A 16,469-nucleotide genomic window follows, 5' to 3' on the forward strand; every position below is an offset into this window, starting at 1 on the left:
CTAATAACACCCTACAGTAATTGCCAGCATGTGAATGCATCCCAGCGGGTATGGATCATTGGAAAGACAGCAACTAGGTCAACAAGCATTATGTTGACACCACTAGGTTGATTTGCATGAAAGTCGACATGCCTGAAGGTCGACAAGGGGTTAGGTCGACACAAACATTAGGTCAGGGTTGCCGACTTTCAAATGCTCCTCTCCGGGAGAAGCCCGGAGAGGAGACTTTCATTACCCGTTTGGGGGGCAGGTCTTGACTGTGACATCATTAAGCTCCGTCCCCATTACGGGAAATAGACAAAATCACTGATCTTCATGGAGGGGGCGGGGTTAAAATGACACGAGTGTGTAGTTTTAGCTCTGCCCCCTCCGCTGAGATCCATGGATTGCGGCATTTAAATGCCGCGATCGGGGGGCTCAGTGGGGGTCCCCCTGATTCCGGGAGAGTTGCCCACCCTTCCGGGGGCCGGGAGGGGGACCCGATTTTCTGGAGACTCCCGGTAATTCCGGGAGGGTCGGCAACCCTGCATTAGGTCGACATGGGGAAGGTCGACAGTCAAAAGATTTACACTTTTTTTGTCCCGAATGTCGACACAATGGACATGGACACTAAAACGTATCACCAATATGCTCGGCACACTATTTTATTCTTCCACCACGCCCTAGTGGATTGTAGGGCATGAAATAATGCCTTTCGGCACATGTCGGCTCAAAAAAAAGTGGAAAGGCCCATGTCAACCTTTTGACTGTTGACCTTCCCCTTGTCGACCTTATGCTTGTGTTGACCTAATGACCATGTCAACCTTCATGCATGTCGACCTAGTGGTGTCAATGCTTGTAGACCTTGGCCCTTATTCTGATCTGTGCGGCCAGATCAGAATATGCGGCCAGGACCGTGCAGGCGTATATGTGGCGGTCCGCATGAAAGTGCACGGGGATACGCCTCCTCCATCTTGGGAGCAGCCCCTGCATTCGATGGTCGCCGAACATCGAATGCAGGGCCGCACGCTCCACCAGCGCCCGCCGCCCTAGACCACACGGACACTTGTCCGTATGAAATCATGTATGGGGGCGGGCAGCTGACATCCGGCGATGTCAGATGCCCGCCCCCTACACATGCGTCACGGCTTCATTACCATGCATACGCCCTGCGTTTGCATGGGAATGCCCATGAAACGCGGGGCGTATGCATAGGGTAATGAGGCTAAGTAGCCCTTCACGCCCCTCTCCGCCCCCTGTGCGGCGTCTAAAGAATAGGTACGGCGAAACCGCCTGCACATGCGCAGAGTGACCTCTGCACATGCGCAGTCGGAAACCATCGGCGGTCCGACCGCATGCGGAAAAATCCGCACCGATCAGAATAAGGGCCCTAGTGACCGTATACCATCCCGGCTGTGTTTTGAGTACATTTAAGTTTATAGTGCTGTCAGGTCTGAATGGCAAACTGGACTGGTGGAGGTGTTTTCCAGCTTCCTGGGTGTTTGCCAACTTACACAGTTTAGCATGAGGGATTACTAACTTCCTGTGCAGTGTGCAGCAGCCCCAGGGATCACCTTCTACAGGTAAATAAAGGTGTGACCGCTAGATAACCAAATAAAGACAACCTATCATGCATAATGGACTTCATCCTACACTTACAGCTATGCATCCAAATCGTTATTAAAGTATTTTTAAAATCTGATAATATGTAATATAAGTGTAAATGAATATGCTGAGCTTATTTCATTATTATTTTGACACCTGTATTTTGCAGAATGTAAATACATCCTACATAAGAGAGCATATGTCGGTATTATATATGCACGATACACACAACGTGGTCTACCATAGTGTACTACAGTCAGATTTCATACGGTACTTGTTTCCTACCACGGCCACAATCGGGAGTAATCGTGTACCTTAATTTAAGGTACACGATTAACGAGATGGACCCGCTTTCCTTTGAAATCAGGTCCATTTAGCCGGCAAAGGCAAAATCGGGTCCATCGCGTCGGTCGCGTGCATTAACATGGCACGCGACGCGACGGCCCTGATTTTGCCATAGGGTTTAAAGTTAAAATATTTTTAACATTGTAATCGCGTTCATCGCGTCAGTCTTGTGCCATTATAATGGCACAAGATGCGATGGACGCGATTAAGCACATTTTACATATCTAACAATGGGAAATGGGCCAATATGGCCCATTTCTCATTGTATATGCCCCCGTCATGCCTATAAATTAAAGCCCCCCCATTATGAGCGGGACCCCACGATTGACGCCAACCCGAAGCGTGGCGAGCGTAGCGAGCCCGCGAGGGGCGGCGGTACGCGTCCTCCGACCTTTTCATACCCCTACTATCCACATCGGCATGGAGTTGAGAATATAAAGTGTGGCTAGCGCTGCAAGCCACCGAGGCCGAAGCGTGGCGAGCGCAGCGAGGGGACGCGTATACCTGTGAAGCTCGCCACACTTTATATTCTCAACTCCACGCCGACATGGATAGTAGGGGTATGAAAAGGTCGGAGGACGCGTACCGCCGCCCCTCGCAGGCTCGCTACGCTCGCCACGCTTCGGGTTGGCGTCAATCGTGGGGTGCCGTTCACAATGGGGCCATTTGGGGTCTGGGGACAATTTTACATTGAATCCAATGTAAAATAGGGACCCAGGGACCCTATTCACATTTGATTCAATGTAAAAATCGGGTCCATCGCGTCGGTCGCACCGATCAAAATCGGTGTGGCCGTTCTAGGAAACAAGTACCTTTCATACTCATGTTAATTAGGTTTACACAGTTCTTTTCCTATGGTATCCCCGCCCCTCACGGTGAGTGTGAACGGTGTTTGGCTGCTGAAGAGCCATTCCCTCCCCTCCCCTCCCCTCCCCCCCCCCCCCGACCAATTTCCTTGTCAATGGGAATACGAGTGTGTGAGGAAGTGCTGCGTCCCCGCTGTCTTCGCGTTACTCGCCGCTGCCGGGCGCTTCCAGCTAATTAATCATGGATGGGGAGCGCAGCGATAGTTACTGTGCAGCAAGATAACCCAAAGTAAGGCCGGCCTCGCGTGGGGGAGAGGCAGCCATGGACCCGCAGGCAGCCGTGGGGATTTCACCGCCCTCCCAATGCATCCATGTGCAGCTACAGGGGGGTGCACCCTGGGGATTTACCCTCAAAGGGGGCCTGGAGCACGGGGAACCTCTGATCATCTCCAAGGTATGGATCCTATAGGTCGTTTAACAACACAGGAAGTTTATATTGCATTTTCTTTTCCCTAAACTATTTCTCGATCGTAGATTTTATTTTGCACATCTTTTGTGTTGTTTCGGTACAGCTAGTTCCTTCCAGCTTTTTTTTTACTTTATTTTAAAAACACAGTTTTTTTTGCTTTAAATTACATTGATTCTAGATCATACACTACATAGATTCCAGATCATAAATAACTTCCATAGATCGTAGATCATGCATAACTTTCATAGATCATACATAAATTTCATAGATCCTAGATCATACATCACTTTTATAGATCATACATAACTTCCATAGATCCCAGATCATACTGTACATAACTTCCATACTGTAGATTCCAGATCATACTGTACATAACTTCCAAAGTAAGGGACAATGCATAGAGGTGCTAGGATCCTGCTGCCTGTAGGACTGGTTACACTTTTCTGCAGCTATTACAGTATATATGAATTGTTCTGGGAATGTGCCCCTTGAAACTGCACAATGTTTTCTTAATACAAAAATACTTCCAGGGGGTTTAGATGAGTGTTTCTTGGTTAATGTTAGACAGCGAGTTACATATTAATGCTTGAAAAAATAAACAGATTACAGTAATATAATCTAAAGAATAATATATGCTATAGGTTTTTAGAATGTATACACAAAGCCTTATATGCACCATTAACCCATTTTCTTCTCGAACTGTGGAAAAGTATGTAAATCCTTCAGACATTGCAAATCACTCCTCCTTTTCATTTTAATTGTTTCGGGGTAAAAAAACAAATTTATCTAATGGTGTGTACACATGGTCAGATGTGCCTTCAGATATTATCCACCATCCGATCAGATCGGATGGTGGATAGTATCTGAAGGCACATCCGATTTGCATACAAGTCTAACTATATAGTGCAGATCTGCACTATATAGTCATGGCAGACAAGACTTTCTGCCTTGCGATACGTGAACACGCATCGGGATCGGAATCACAAGGGTTAAAACCCTTGCGATCTGCATCCGATTCCGATCTGATGTTGACTATATCGTCAACATCGGAAGGCAAAAAGTACTGTGTGCACACACCATAACACTGGCTTTGTTTATTGGAGAATGTCACTCCATTATTAGTTTATAGGGATGACTGTAGAGTAGGGGATGCAGTTAAGATCCCGGCGGTCGGGTATACCGGCGTTCAGAATCCCGACGCCGGAATCCCGACCGCCGAAATGCCGACACTTTCTCCCTCCTGGGGTGTCCACGACACCCCTGGAGGGAGAATAAAATAGCGTGCCGAGCGTAGCGAGGCACCGGGCCCGCTGCGTGGCGAGCGCAGCGAGCCCGCAAGGGGGGGCGATCCACGTCCCCCCCTTGTCGGCATTTCGGCTGTCGGGATTCTGAACGCCGGGATCCCGACCGCCGGGATTACATATCGGATCCTAGAGTAGAGGTGTCTGAGTTACATAAAGGCCTATTATAATTCTGTATGGCTAGTCATATTTACAGTAATAAGGAATGTTCCCTGTATTTTTTTTTTTTTTTTATATATACTTTGTTGATTTTTGGGGGTTTTGTTATTGTTTAAAGCGAATTCCATTTTTTCCTGGCTTCAGTGAGAAGTGGTTGGGAAAGAAAACCCTGGATGCCTTTTGTTCACAGAGGAAAGGGGGAGGGACAACCAGGAGTTTGGGATTTTTGTCTTCCAGACTCTAAAGCCTTATACCTATAGTTTTCATTGGAGAGACGTTTTAGATTGTTGGTTCTTAATAAATGAAGACCTAGATTAGAATTTTTTTAACCTTTAGAGGGTTTTCTGAAAGCTTGGTAAGATATACAATTGTGAGAGATAAAGTACTAATCAATCTGCTCCTGTCATTTTTCAAACACAGAATAGAATAGAATCAACTTTATTGGCCATGTGTGCTTGCGCACACTAGGAATTTTTTGTGGATTACAGTGCAGCATCAAGCAGGGATGAAAAGGGGGGAGACCTTACATATATTACATAAAGACATTACAAGCATTTAATTTCTAGCTACGGCTATGGTGGTCAGGTTGCCAAGTAGGGACACGTTGTTTGGCTGTTGATATTGGGATTGTATTCGCTTTGATTGGATTGTTCAGGTGATGGATGGCTAACGGAAAGAAGCTTCTTGGGGATCTGGACGTTTTGACAGGGATGGACCTGAACCGTCTTCTGGATGGAAGGATGTCGAACAGGTTGTGACCAGGATGTAGCTTGTCGTTTGCGATCTTCTCAACACGTTTCCTTACCCTGGATGAGAACAGATCCCTTATCGGGGGGAGGTCGGTCCCTATGATCCTTTCCGCAGTCTTCACTACCCTTTGCAGTTTTTGTTTGTCGTTCTCGCTTGCGCCACCGTACCAGATTGTGATCGAGGAACATAAGACAGACTCCACGATGGCGGTGTAGAATACGCACAGCAGCTCCTGTGGGATGTTGAATTTCCTGAGTTGCCTCAGGAAGAACAGGCGCTGTTGGGCCTTTTTGATGTTTGTGGTTATGTTTAATCCCCATCTTAGGTCACTGGACATGGTTGTCCCTAGGAATTTGAAGGAATCAACCCGTGACACCACTGCGTTGGCTATTGTTAGCGGGGCTAGTGCATTTGGTTTTTTCCTGTAGTCGACCACCATCTCAACTGTTTTGGTGGGGTTTAGATCGAGGTTGTTGCTGCTGCACCACTGTGTCAGCTTCTCCACTGCATGCCAATACGCGTTCTCATCACCATCCTTGATTAGGCCGATGATAGTGGTGTCATCTGCGAATTTGATGATTTTCACTGACTGCTCAGCTGAGGTGCAGTCATTCGTGTAGAGAGAGAAGAGCAGAGGAGAGAGGACGGATCCTTGGGGGGCTCCAGCACTGATTGTTCGTGTGCTGGACGAGAAGGCGCCGGCTTTGACCACCTGTTCCCTTGCCGTTAGAAAGTCCACTATCCATGAGCATGTTGATCCTGGGACTCCTAAGGAGAGGAGTTTTGGCTGCAGGATGCCGGGAACGATAGTATTAAATGCTGAGCTGAAGTCCACGAATAGGACTCTTGCATAGGTGCCTTGGTGGTCGAGGTGTTGTAAAATATGGTGCAGCCCGATGTTGACCGCATCCTCTACACTTCTGTTCGCCCGGTAGGCAAACTGCATGGGGTCAAGGTGAGAGTTTGTCACTTCTCTCAGGTGCTTCAGTACTAGTCTTTCAAATGCTTTCATGGCCACTGAGGTTAGTGCAATTGGCCTGAAGTCATTTAGGTCCTTCGTGGGTGTTTTCTTAGGGACCGGGATGATGATAGAGCGTTTGAAGCAGGCAGAAACCTTGCACAAGTCCAGGGAGGAGTTGAATATTGTTGTGAAGATGGGGGCAAGCTGAGCTGCACAGGTCCTAAGGTTGGATGGCGACACACCATCTGGTCCTGCAGCCTTCTTAGGTTTTATTCTTTTGAGTACTGCTTCTACCTCGCCTTGGTCCACTTGGAGGGCCTGGGTGTGGTGGTCTTTGGGATGGAGTGGGGGAGGTACGGCCTGCTCAAATCTGCAGTAGAACTTGTTCAGGTCTTCTGCAAGTTCATGGCTGGTTTCAGACTGTGTTTGGGCTTTCTTGTAATTTTTCAAACACAGGGCGGGATTCTCTAAAATCCGCAGCCCAGTATCGCCGGCATTTGCATTTCTAATGACCGCATATTCTCTAAAATATGCGGTCATTAACGCAAGGGACAGCTCTTGCGGTAAGAGCTGTCCCTTGCGATGTCTTGCGATGTCTATGACCCGGAGTCCATCTGCGCATGCGCAGACCGGCGCTCCGGCCGCGGGGCATGCTGGGAGGGATCCATGACGGATCCCTCACACAGAGCTGCGGTAAGAAGCCCATAGGCTTCTGCAGGGGATCGCCAGCTTTTTCTGGCGATTCCCTCCGCAGCGCTGACACTGCGAAGGGGGGTTAGAGAATACAGAAATGCGGTAAAAACCCCGATAACGGGGTTTTTACCGCATTTCTGTGATAGAGAATCTCGCCCTCATCCTGTAAAATAATATTCTCGATATACAGGTATAAAAAAATGATACATTATGAAAATGAATTGCAGGAAGTAAAAAGCCACACAGAAACAATTAAAACCAAAATATAGAGAGCACAATAAGCATAACTGCAGACATTTTGTGCAGTAAGTTCCATGGATTGTGTATCCCACCCACAAAGTACCAGGTGAGACTGGGGGATATAGGTTACATCTATATGAGATGGCTCAAAATGTCTGATTGTGGCATCCTAATTTTAGGAGTAGTGTCGGTACTTGTGTATTTTCACGGCGCCCACCGCATCGTATACCATTAGGCATGCGATGCTGTACAATGTCATACAATTTTAAAAGCGTATGGCATTGTATATGGCATACAATGCGATGGGATGCGATTAAAAATTGTATAAGCACCCTAATGGGTGCTTACAATGTTTAATGCACCCTAATGGGTGCTTACAATGTTAAATGCACCCCCACGCCACCCCCCACTATAAACGTGAAACCGAAGCGTGGCGAGCGGCGGCGGTACGCGTCCTACGACCTTTTCATACCCCCACTATCCACGTCGGCGTTGAGTTGATTTTATAAAGTGTGGCGAGCCACAGAGCCCGAAGCGTGGCGAGCGGACGCGCATAACTTCACAGGTATACGCGTCCCCTCGCAGGGCTCGCCACGCTTTGGGCTCGGTGGCTCGTTGCGCTCACCACACTTTATAAAATCAACTCCACGCCGACGTGGATAGTGGGGGTATGAAAAGGTCGTAGGACGCGTACCGCTGCGCTCGCCACGCTTCGGATTCACGTTTATAGTGGGGGTGCATTGAACATTGTAAGCACCCATTAGGGTGCTTATACAATTTTTAATCGAAAAAGGGGGCTAAAATCGCATCGCATTGCAGTGCATCGGGTGTATGGCATGTGATGCGATAAAAACATTGCGCGATCAATATCGGGGGCGCCGTGATAATACACAAGTACCGTAGTGTCCAAACATGGGACAGACGTATTAGACAAGGAAGCCATGTGGGGTGCCCTACAATGGTTACCCTATTATTTATTTATTTATTAAGTTTCTTACATATTCCGCAGCACTTTACAGAGAATATTTGAACATTCACATCAGTCCCTGCCACAGTAGAGCTTACCATCTATATTCCCTACCACATGTACAGGCAATTTTTTTGGGGAGCCAATTAGCCTTCCAGTATATTTTTGGATTGTGGGAGGAAACCCACACAAGTACCGGGAGAATATACAAACTCCACACACTTAAGGCCATGGTGGGAATTGAACCCATGACCTCAGCACTGTGAGTCAGTAATGCTAACCATTACATACTAATACATACTATTAGAGATAAATTAGGAACTGTTTGGTTAGTGCTTTTGTATCTCCCTTCAAGCTTTGATAAATACCACCCTTAAGGGGCCTACACACAGAGTGATATACAGCCACTTTCTGAGTGATTTTACATAATCGTTCAGAAAGTGGCTAACTATTGCTGTGTGTGTAGCCCACACAGCAACAGGCATGCACAGCCTCGTGCGACCACTATACAGAATAGACCTGTTGGTTATTGTTGCTCAGAAGGTCCTCACATCACTGCATTTGTGGTGTCCTTCTGCGTTCAGCCGCCGGAGCCCCAATGATGCTGCCTCTGGAGACGCCGGAGCCGGCTCCTACTGGCAGGAGAGTGCTTGGAGCAGGAGCACCAGGAGTACCACCCAGCACTGCCCACAGTGCCCCAGTGGAGTGAACACTGCAGAAGATTTCCAGCTGAGTACCCCAGGTGACATCCAGCACGGTCTGGCAGCCATGCCTCTGCAGCAGTGGCAGGAACCACTGCTGCTTGGCCATCAGCGAACTAATCCGGAAGCCCCTCCGACGCTACCCGGTCCCCTGTGATGAACCAGTAAATTTGGGGCAGATGTATTAAGCCTGGCGAAGAGATAAAGTGGAGATAAAATGGAAGGAGATAAAACACAAGTCAATCAACGCTCAACTGTCATATTTCAAACACAGCTGATTGGCTGGTGCATTATCTCTTTCTAGTTTATCTCTTCTCCAGGCTTAATACATCTGGTCCAGTGTTCCGTATGGATGGGGGGGGGGGGGGGCTGGGGGCACCAGTAAATTTGGGGCATTGTTCCGTATTGATCTGCCATTACTCTTTGTGTATGAGATCGTGGAAGGAAACAATGTGGCAAACACACAGTCCCACCCACATACACTTAATATTGCTTTCAAGGAATTATTTGTAAACCTATTCGACGCACTAGCATCCAGAAATTTCCATAATGCTGAAATCTTAATTTACAATGTAATAATAAAAATAGGTATCCGAGCACACTGACATTAACAGCTGTCCTGGTGAGCTGGGACTAGTAGTGCCACAGCTGCCTACCTGCCCAGTCCCTTTAATTCAGCATTGACAATAAATTAAGTGCAGTTTTTTACATCACTTTCTGTGACAGATTTGACAGATTTGAAATCTCCCATTACGAATCTGACACAAATCTCTGTATGTGGCTCATTATCTGAGAGAGTGAAATCTCTCATGCTGTATCTCCCGCTCTGAAACTCTGGCACAAATCTCTGCATATGTAGGGCCTTGGGTGGCCAATCCCGTTATCGGCTGGAACCCGGGATTTGGCCCCCAAATGCCAGGGATTTCAATCCCGGGATTGGAGCATGCGCAGTCTAATGCCGGGCAGCATCTGAGCACTCAGACGCTGCCAGGCTTCTCCCATACCCGGCAGTGCAGCACTGCGCAGCGTGACGAGGTCAGAGATCACGCTGTGCAAGGCACAGCCGTGCATCTAACCTCAGCCGCCCGCCTTCCCGGCTCCCCGCCAGCCCGCCGTAGGAGCCCGGCAACCCAGCAGCCATCCCACCCGCCCACTCAGCAACCCGGCTCCCGGATGCACCTGGCTCATGGCCGCCCACTCAGCAACCAGGCTCCGCAAATGTAAGTTAATATGCGGGCGGCCAGGGTGTTTTTTATTATTAGGGAAGCCGATCCCGGGATTGAAAAAAATGCCCCGGGATTGGCATCCCTAGTAGGACGCTTAATAGGGATTCAATCTGCATTTGATCATTTGGTACTTCTGTAGTTTCACGGCGCTTCGCTCGACCGCGCTGCGGGCTCGGTGGCTCGCTACGCTCGCCACGCTATTTAAAATCAACTCCATGCCAACATGGATAATGGGGGTATGAACTATCCATGTTGGCATGGAGTTAAGTTACTTTTTTTGACATATTTCGTGGCGAGCGTAGAACACTGTAGTAGCACGGCGCCATGCTGGCGCCGTGAAACTACAGAAGTACCGATCATTTCAGTGTACTGTATAGTACTTCAGTGCACACCTGTCCAATGAAAATATTTGAACAGTCGACAACTTTTGTTTTGTTTATCACATGTGACCGTGTAACAAACCAGTTGCTCTTCGGCACAGAACCACCATATTTCTGGCATCATTAATGCAAACATGTCGGAAAATTTTCTGGGCACCAAATATAGGGCCAGATTCTGTAAGCTTCAAAAGTGATAAAATGGAGAGTGATGAACAGACAGCCAATCGGCTCCTACCTGCCATGTCACAGACTGTGTTTGAAAGGAATGGGATCATTCGTCAGACTGCATTTAGGTCTACAGTCATTAGGTCGACCCCACTAGGTCGACTGGCATGAAGGTCGACCTGACTTAAGGTCGACATGGGCCAAGGTCGACATGCCTTCAGGTCGAATTTGCATAAAGGTCGACATGAGGAAGGTCGACTGGTCATAAGGTCGACATGGGTTTTTCACTGTTTTTTGATCCGAATGTCGACACAGTCGACATGGACACAGTTGGCAATGAGAATCAGACCCTCGCATCGCTCGCTTCGCTCGCGATGCTTCGGGCACAGTGCCTCGCTGCGCTCGGCACACTATTTTATTCTCCCACCACGCCCTAGTGGATGGTAGGGCATGAAATACCGCCTGTCGGCACATGTCGGCTCAAAAAAACAATATACAAATCCCACTGGAATTGATCAGAACATTTATTCACAAATCTTGTCAGCTGTGTTTTTGGCAAAGTGATTGCTAGATGGCATAGAGTCCTGTGTTCCAGTCATTTGGCCCAAGAGATATGGCTAGTATGGCAACAATCCATAAGGTGCACACACGCAGTTCAATAACATGGGAATGTTGCTAATTTTAGCCCGTTTGAGCAATATCAAACATTTTATCGTACAGTGTGTATACCGCACCCGATGGCCAATTTTGCTCTCCCGTGAGTTGTTTATGGCCCCCTCCGTCATTTGGTATCTGGTCCCTGGGTCAACACTGTCTAGTTTGACCACTATTGGTCAACAGTGACTAGTAAGAATGGTCCACACAAGCTGAAGATCCACATGGACATGGGCGACACTCAAAATGTTGACAAAGGTGTTGTTGTTTTTTTTTTTTTAACTACAGACTTGCTTCCTGCTTTACTATCTAAGTGGGCCTAGAGTGCGAATATGTGTGCCCGAAGCATTGTGAGCAAACGTAGTGCACTTATAGTGTCCATGTAGACATCCATATGTGAAAAACACTTGTCGACCTTTTGAGTGTTGATTTATGTTGCCCTAAAACCTGTGTCAACCTTTTTAGGTGTCAACCCCCCTCCCCCATTCCAAAACCCAGTCCTCTCTGCGTGCACAGACGACGAATTGGGTCGTTACGAGGGCCACTGCTCGAACTACCCCTCTGCCGCCGCTGTCACCAGCTGGCATCGGCAAGCACGCAGATATCGGTGGCTGCGGGGATCACGGGTGTGTACCCTCCTACCTTTGACTGTGAATAACCTGTTTGTTGTATCACTGTCTCCTTTTGTAAAGTGCAATGGAATATGCTGTGTTATATAAGAAACTGTTAATAAATAAATAAATAAAATACGCACCTTTTAATCTCTGATCTTTAATCTGCCATTTGTGGGCAGACCTGTCTGTGTGCAGTTAACATATGAAAAACAGCATTGTAAAGGGTCTCCTGTACATGAAGTGGCTGTTTCATGTAGAAGAAATGCATGCAGTTATGTCACATAGTTTCCATTTCCCTAATATTGTCATTGTGACACATGCAAGTGGCTTGAACATCATTGTAGTTTATGGACAATTGTAATTTGGTTTTGTTTTGATAGTACAGATGCAGGGATTAAGATAATTGGTCAGTGCAGAGATAATAGGCCTCATTTAGAGCTACAGTATGAGCATCTCCAGCAGGAGGGGGCAATTTTGCACAAAATTCAGATATGAAGTTGGGAGGGGATGTGTTTCTCAGCTGTGCACTGAATAGCAGTGTAAACATTAGCTTCCCATTTTTTTTTTGTGCTACATCCAAAAGCAGACACCATTTGGGGCAACAAGATGGAACAGTGAATAACATTGCTGCCTCGCTGAGATTTTCTTAGCGTTCTGAGCAATGCTAAATCACTCAGAACGCTCAGCGATGTGTGCTGAGTGATCTGTCAGAGCCAGTGTTCTCCAGTGATAGCGGTGCAAGGAGCCGCAAATCACTATGGCTCCTAAACACGGAGAGATGTAGAGTAATTTTCGAAGCAATCTAGTGGGTGATTCTGATCTCGTCCACGCGTTCTCACAGGGGAGTAATATTTTGTGCCTGCGCATAAACTTTAATGGGTATGTGCAGCTGCTTGGTGCGTGCTTGCACAGCACTGCGGGTGGTTCCTGTGAAACTGCGGGGTATTCCCATGCAGCAGTGACGCTGGTGTGGGGGACAGGCAGCTGATGTCAGCTGCCCGCACACTTCCCGTACAGGCACCCGCAGATTTAAGACACCAGAGAGGTATCTTAGATCTGCGAGCGCTGTAGAAATCATTCGATGGTCAGCGACCAATAAATGATTTCACCCCTGCATGCAAGGGTGCGAATGGATCTTTATGCTAAACATCCATTTGCGTGTGGAGGAGAGGGCAGGCGGTCGCTTGGCAGTGTTAAACTGACCCGCAAAACTGCAAATTTTCCCGTGTGTAGGTCAAATTTATCTGGGTACACACCTTACGTTTTGTCTGTCCCATTTATCTGGTGGGAACAATATTCTGGTCATGTATGGCCGCATATGCAAACACTGATAAACAGATTATGGTCATTCAGACAAATTGTTTACATCCATTTTATTTAACAAATTGTAAACAATCCACAATCCTTTTTGTACATTTTCCAGCATTTAAGAGTGAACGGTTACTTGTCATATGCTCCTATACATTACCAAATGTTTGTTACCACCAGATAGATTAGACAGAAAAATCTGTAATTGTGTACCCAGCATAAGGTAACGTGTTTGATTTCAATTAAGGCTCTATCTTTGCAGAGTTTACACTTTCTCTCCATGCTTCTGTGGGTTTCATCTGTCTACTGCAGTTTCCTTCCACACTCCAAAAATACACTAATCGGTTAATTGGCTTCGGTACAAAAAATGTATTGTGTGTGTCTGTCCATGTGATTGGGACTTTTAAATTGCAAGCGCTACTGAGGCCAGGGGCTGATGCAAATTACTCAACATTTTCTGTAAAGCACGGTGTAATGGGGATGTGGTCATTTGGTCTACTGCATTATGGTCGACAGTCATTAGGTCGAATCCATTAGGTCGACATGCTAAAAGGTCGACATGACTCTAGGTCGACATGGGAAAAGGTCGACATGATTCTAGTTCCCAGGTTGAACTAGATGGACGCAAGTCTTTTTTCAGCCTTACCTACTATGTAACTATGTAGTTCGAAAGGTCATTAGTTCGACAGGTCATTAGTTCGACAAGGTCATTAGTTCGACATTGTCTATGTCGACATTCACAAGGTCGACATGGAGTTTTTCACTGTTTTTTGAGCCAACATGTGCCGACAGGCGGTATTTTATGCCCTACCATCCACTAGGGCGTGGTGGGAGAATAAAATAGTGTGCCGAGCGTAGCGAGGCACCGTGCCCGACGCATAGCGAGCGCAGCGAGCGATGCGAGGGGATGCAGTGCACTTTAAACTGTGTCCATGTCGACTGTGTTGACATTCAGGTAAAAAAACAGTGAAAAACCCCATGTCGACCTTGTGAATGTCGACATAGACAATGTCGAACTAATGACCTGTCGAACTAATGACCTTTCGACCTAGAATCATGTCGACCTTTTCCCATGTCGACCTAGAGTCATGTCGACCTTTTAGCATGTCGACCTAATGGATTCGACCTAATGACTTTCGACCATAATGCAATAGACCAAATGATCCCAACCCGTGTAATGTGTGTGTGTGCTCAATATATATAACTGTCAATACATTGTTCCCTGCAGGCTAAATTATATTTGCGTTCCTTGTATTGTAACATTTCTTTTTTCTCAGGCACATATTTGAACTATTTTAGAACTATGTATTTCCATTTTGTTCTGAAAATATTCCCACTATGTAAAATGTATAACTGGCAGTAGTGATAACCATTGTCCCTGTGAGATACTTCCACAGCATTTTGGAGGAGTCTCATGTTTTCACGTCAAAGGATGGTGTAAACCAGGGTTGGCCAAACCTGTCCTCAAGTTCTACCAACAGTTCATGTTTTTCAGGCAACCTGTGATTCTATATTAGATATGAATGCAGCATGTTTTAAATGTGACAGTTAAGCTCCGTACACATGGAGCAATATATCGCTTAGGGCGAGATGTACTAAGCTTCAAAAGTAATAAAATGGAGAGTGATAAACAGCCAGCCAATCAACTCCTTCCTGTCATTATTCAAACACAGCCAGTCACATGTCAGGCAGGAGCTGATTGGCTGGCTGTTTATCAATCTCGATTTTATCATTTTTTAAGCTTAGTACATCTTGCCCTGATGTAAACCAATGGGGATAAACTTCTTCTGAGTTTGATAAAGAGCAGTGGGATCATGGTTATAATAATGGGGACAGCAATCTGCAGCGTTAATCTGCCTTCTGCAAGATATATATGTGCATCCCCTGCGTAGTACATGGCAACAATTTATGAAACTTATGAAATCATGTAGAAACTGCTGTTTCTAAATGAGTTTATGTATAAAAGTTTGAAAAATCTTTGTCTGGATTTGCTTCTAACTGTAATTTAGGTACAGGTAGAGCACCGATAATCCGGCACCATTGTTCCAGCAATGTTCTGGATTACCGGTTTTGCCGGATTATCTGTGCTGTACCTGTGACGAGTTTGCACCCTGCACCTGGTGTCCCCCCCGCACCCGTTTTACCCTCCACTGCACTCTCCTGCAGTCAGTCTCCCCTTGTGACTCCCTCTGTCAGCCAGCAGCGCCGCTTCTCTCCCCCTGCGACACACGGCAGCAGAACTCCCACAGGCAGAATCACACTTTTCATACCCGCAGCATGACTTCCGCCCTCTAAACCTTACCAAATCATAACTGCCCCCGTCACCTGATGTGTCCGGATTAAAAATCGGAGTTGGACCGGGGGGCGGACCGGGCCCGCTGACATCACTGTTCTGTGCGGTCCCAGGCCGCTGACGTCACAAAAGGGGCATGCCTGGGTCGCGCTTTGGTGCAAAGGAGCGGGCCCGGCCACAGTAGTCACTGAAGGGGCTCTGCACTGCCGGGGAGATGCCGGGCTCCACTATATACTGCGGCGCCGGGCTTCCCCAGTATCACCATAAGAGTAGGAGGCAGGCTGTTTTAGCGGGGCGCTGCCAGAGGGGCAGGGTGCATTTTGCCCTTTAAAAATCCGGCAGGGCGCATTGCCATGCTAACACAGCCTAGCGGGAACACTAACCTGTTTATAAGTGTCCCAAGGGCCGTCTATACCATTAGACCCATGCAGCTGCCTAAAGGGTTTAACTATCACAAATTAAGATTGACTCTGAGAGGTAATTTAGTTGAATTAATACAAACAGGTATTCTAAATACCCATACACCACCAATATTGGCTGCTCGGGTATTCAGTGGAGTTCCAGAATCAGCAGTGCAATACACAGTTGCTGATGCCAGTGTGTGGGTCGTGGAGCATGGCTGGATGGGTCATTTAGATCCATTGTCCATCATTGGAGGCATACAGTACCCACTTGTCTCTATAATGAACGATTTTACTCCTATCATCGCCAAGTGTCTACTGGGCTTACATTGTATAGCATTGTCTGGCTGTGTAGTCTGCAGTGTGCAGCAGAATTATGAGGAACAACCTCTTATGCTTTAGTGATGTAATATAGACATACACTGCGGCCAAAAAGTGCAGTGATAAAGTTA

At 47.0% G+C, this 16,469-nt stretch overlaps 1 protein-coding gene across 1 annotated transcript in view; it reads left to right on the forward strand.

The window, feature by feature from the left end:
- Positions 1 to 2,886: 2,886 nt before the first annotated feature.
- Positions 2,887 to 16,469, forward strand: part of SHROOM4 (shroom family member 4) — a 173,238-nt gene continuing 159,655 nt past the window's right edge. Inside the window, exon 1 of the mRNA XM_083159077.1 lies at positions 2,887 to 3,189. Within this exon, the coding sequence (XP_083015203.1) occupies positions 3,058 to 3,189 (132 nt within the window). The 5' untranslated portion in view covers positions 2,887 to 3,057. The remainder of the gene's footprint in view (positions 3,190 to 16,469) is intronic.

This window comes from Crinia signifera, chromosome 9 (genome assembly GCF_055691185.1).
Source record: "Crinia signifera chromosome 9, ASM5569118v1, whole genome shotgun sequence".
Classification (NCBI taxonomy): Eukaryota; Metazoa; Chordata; class Amphibia; order Anura; family Myobatrachidae; genus Crinia; species Crinia signifera.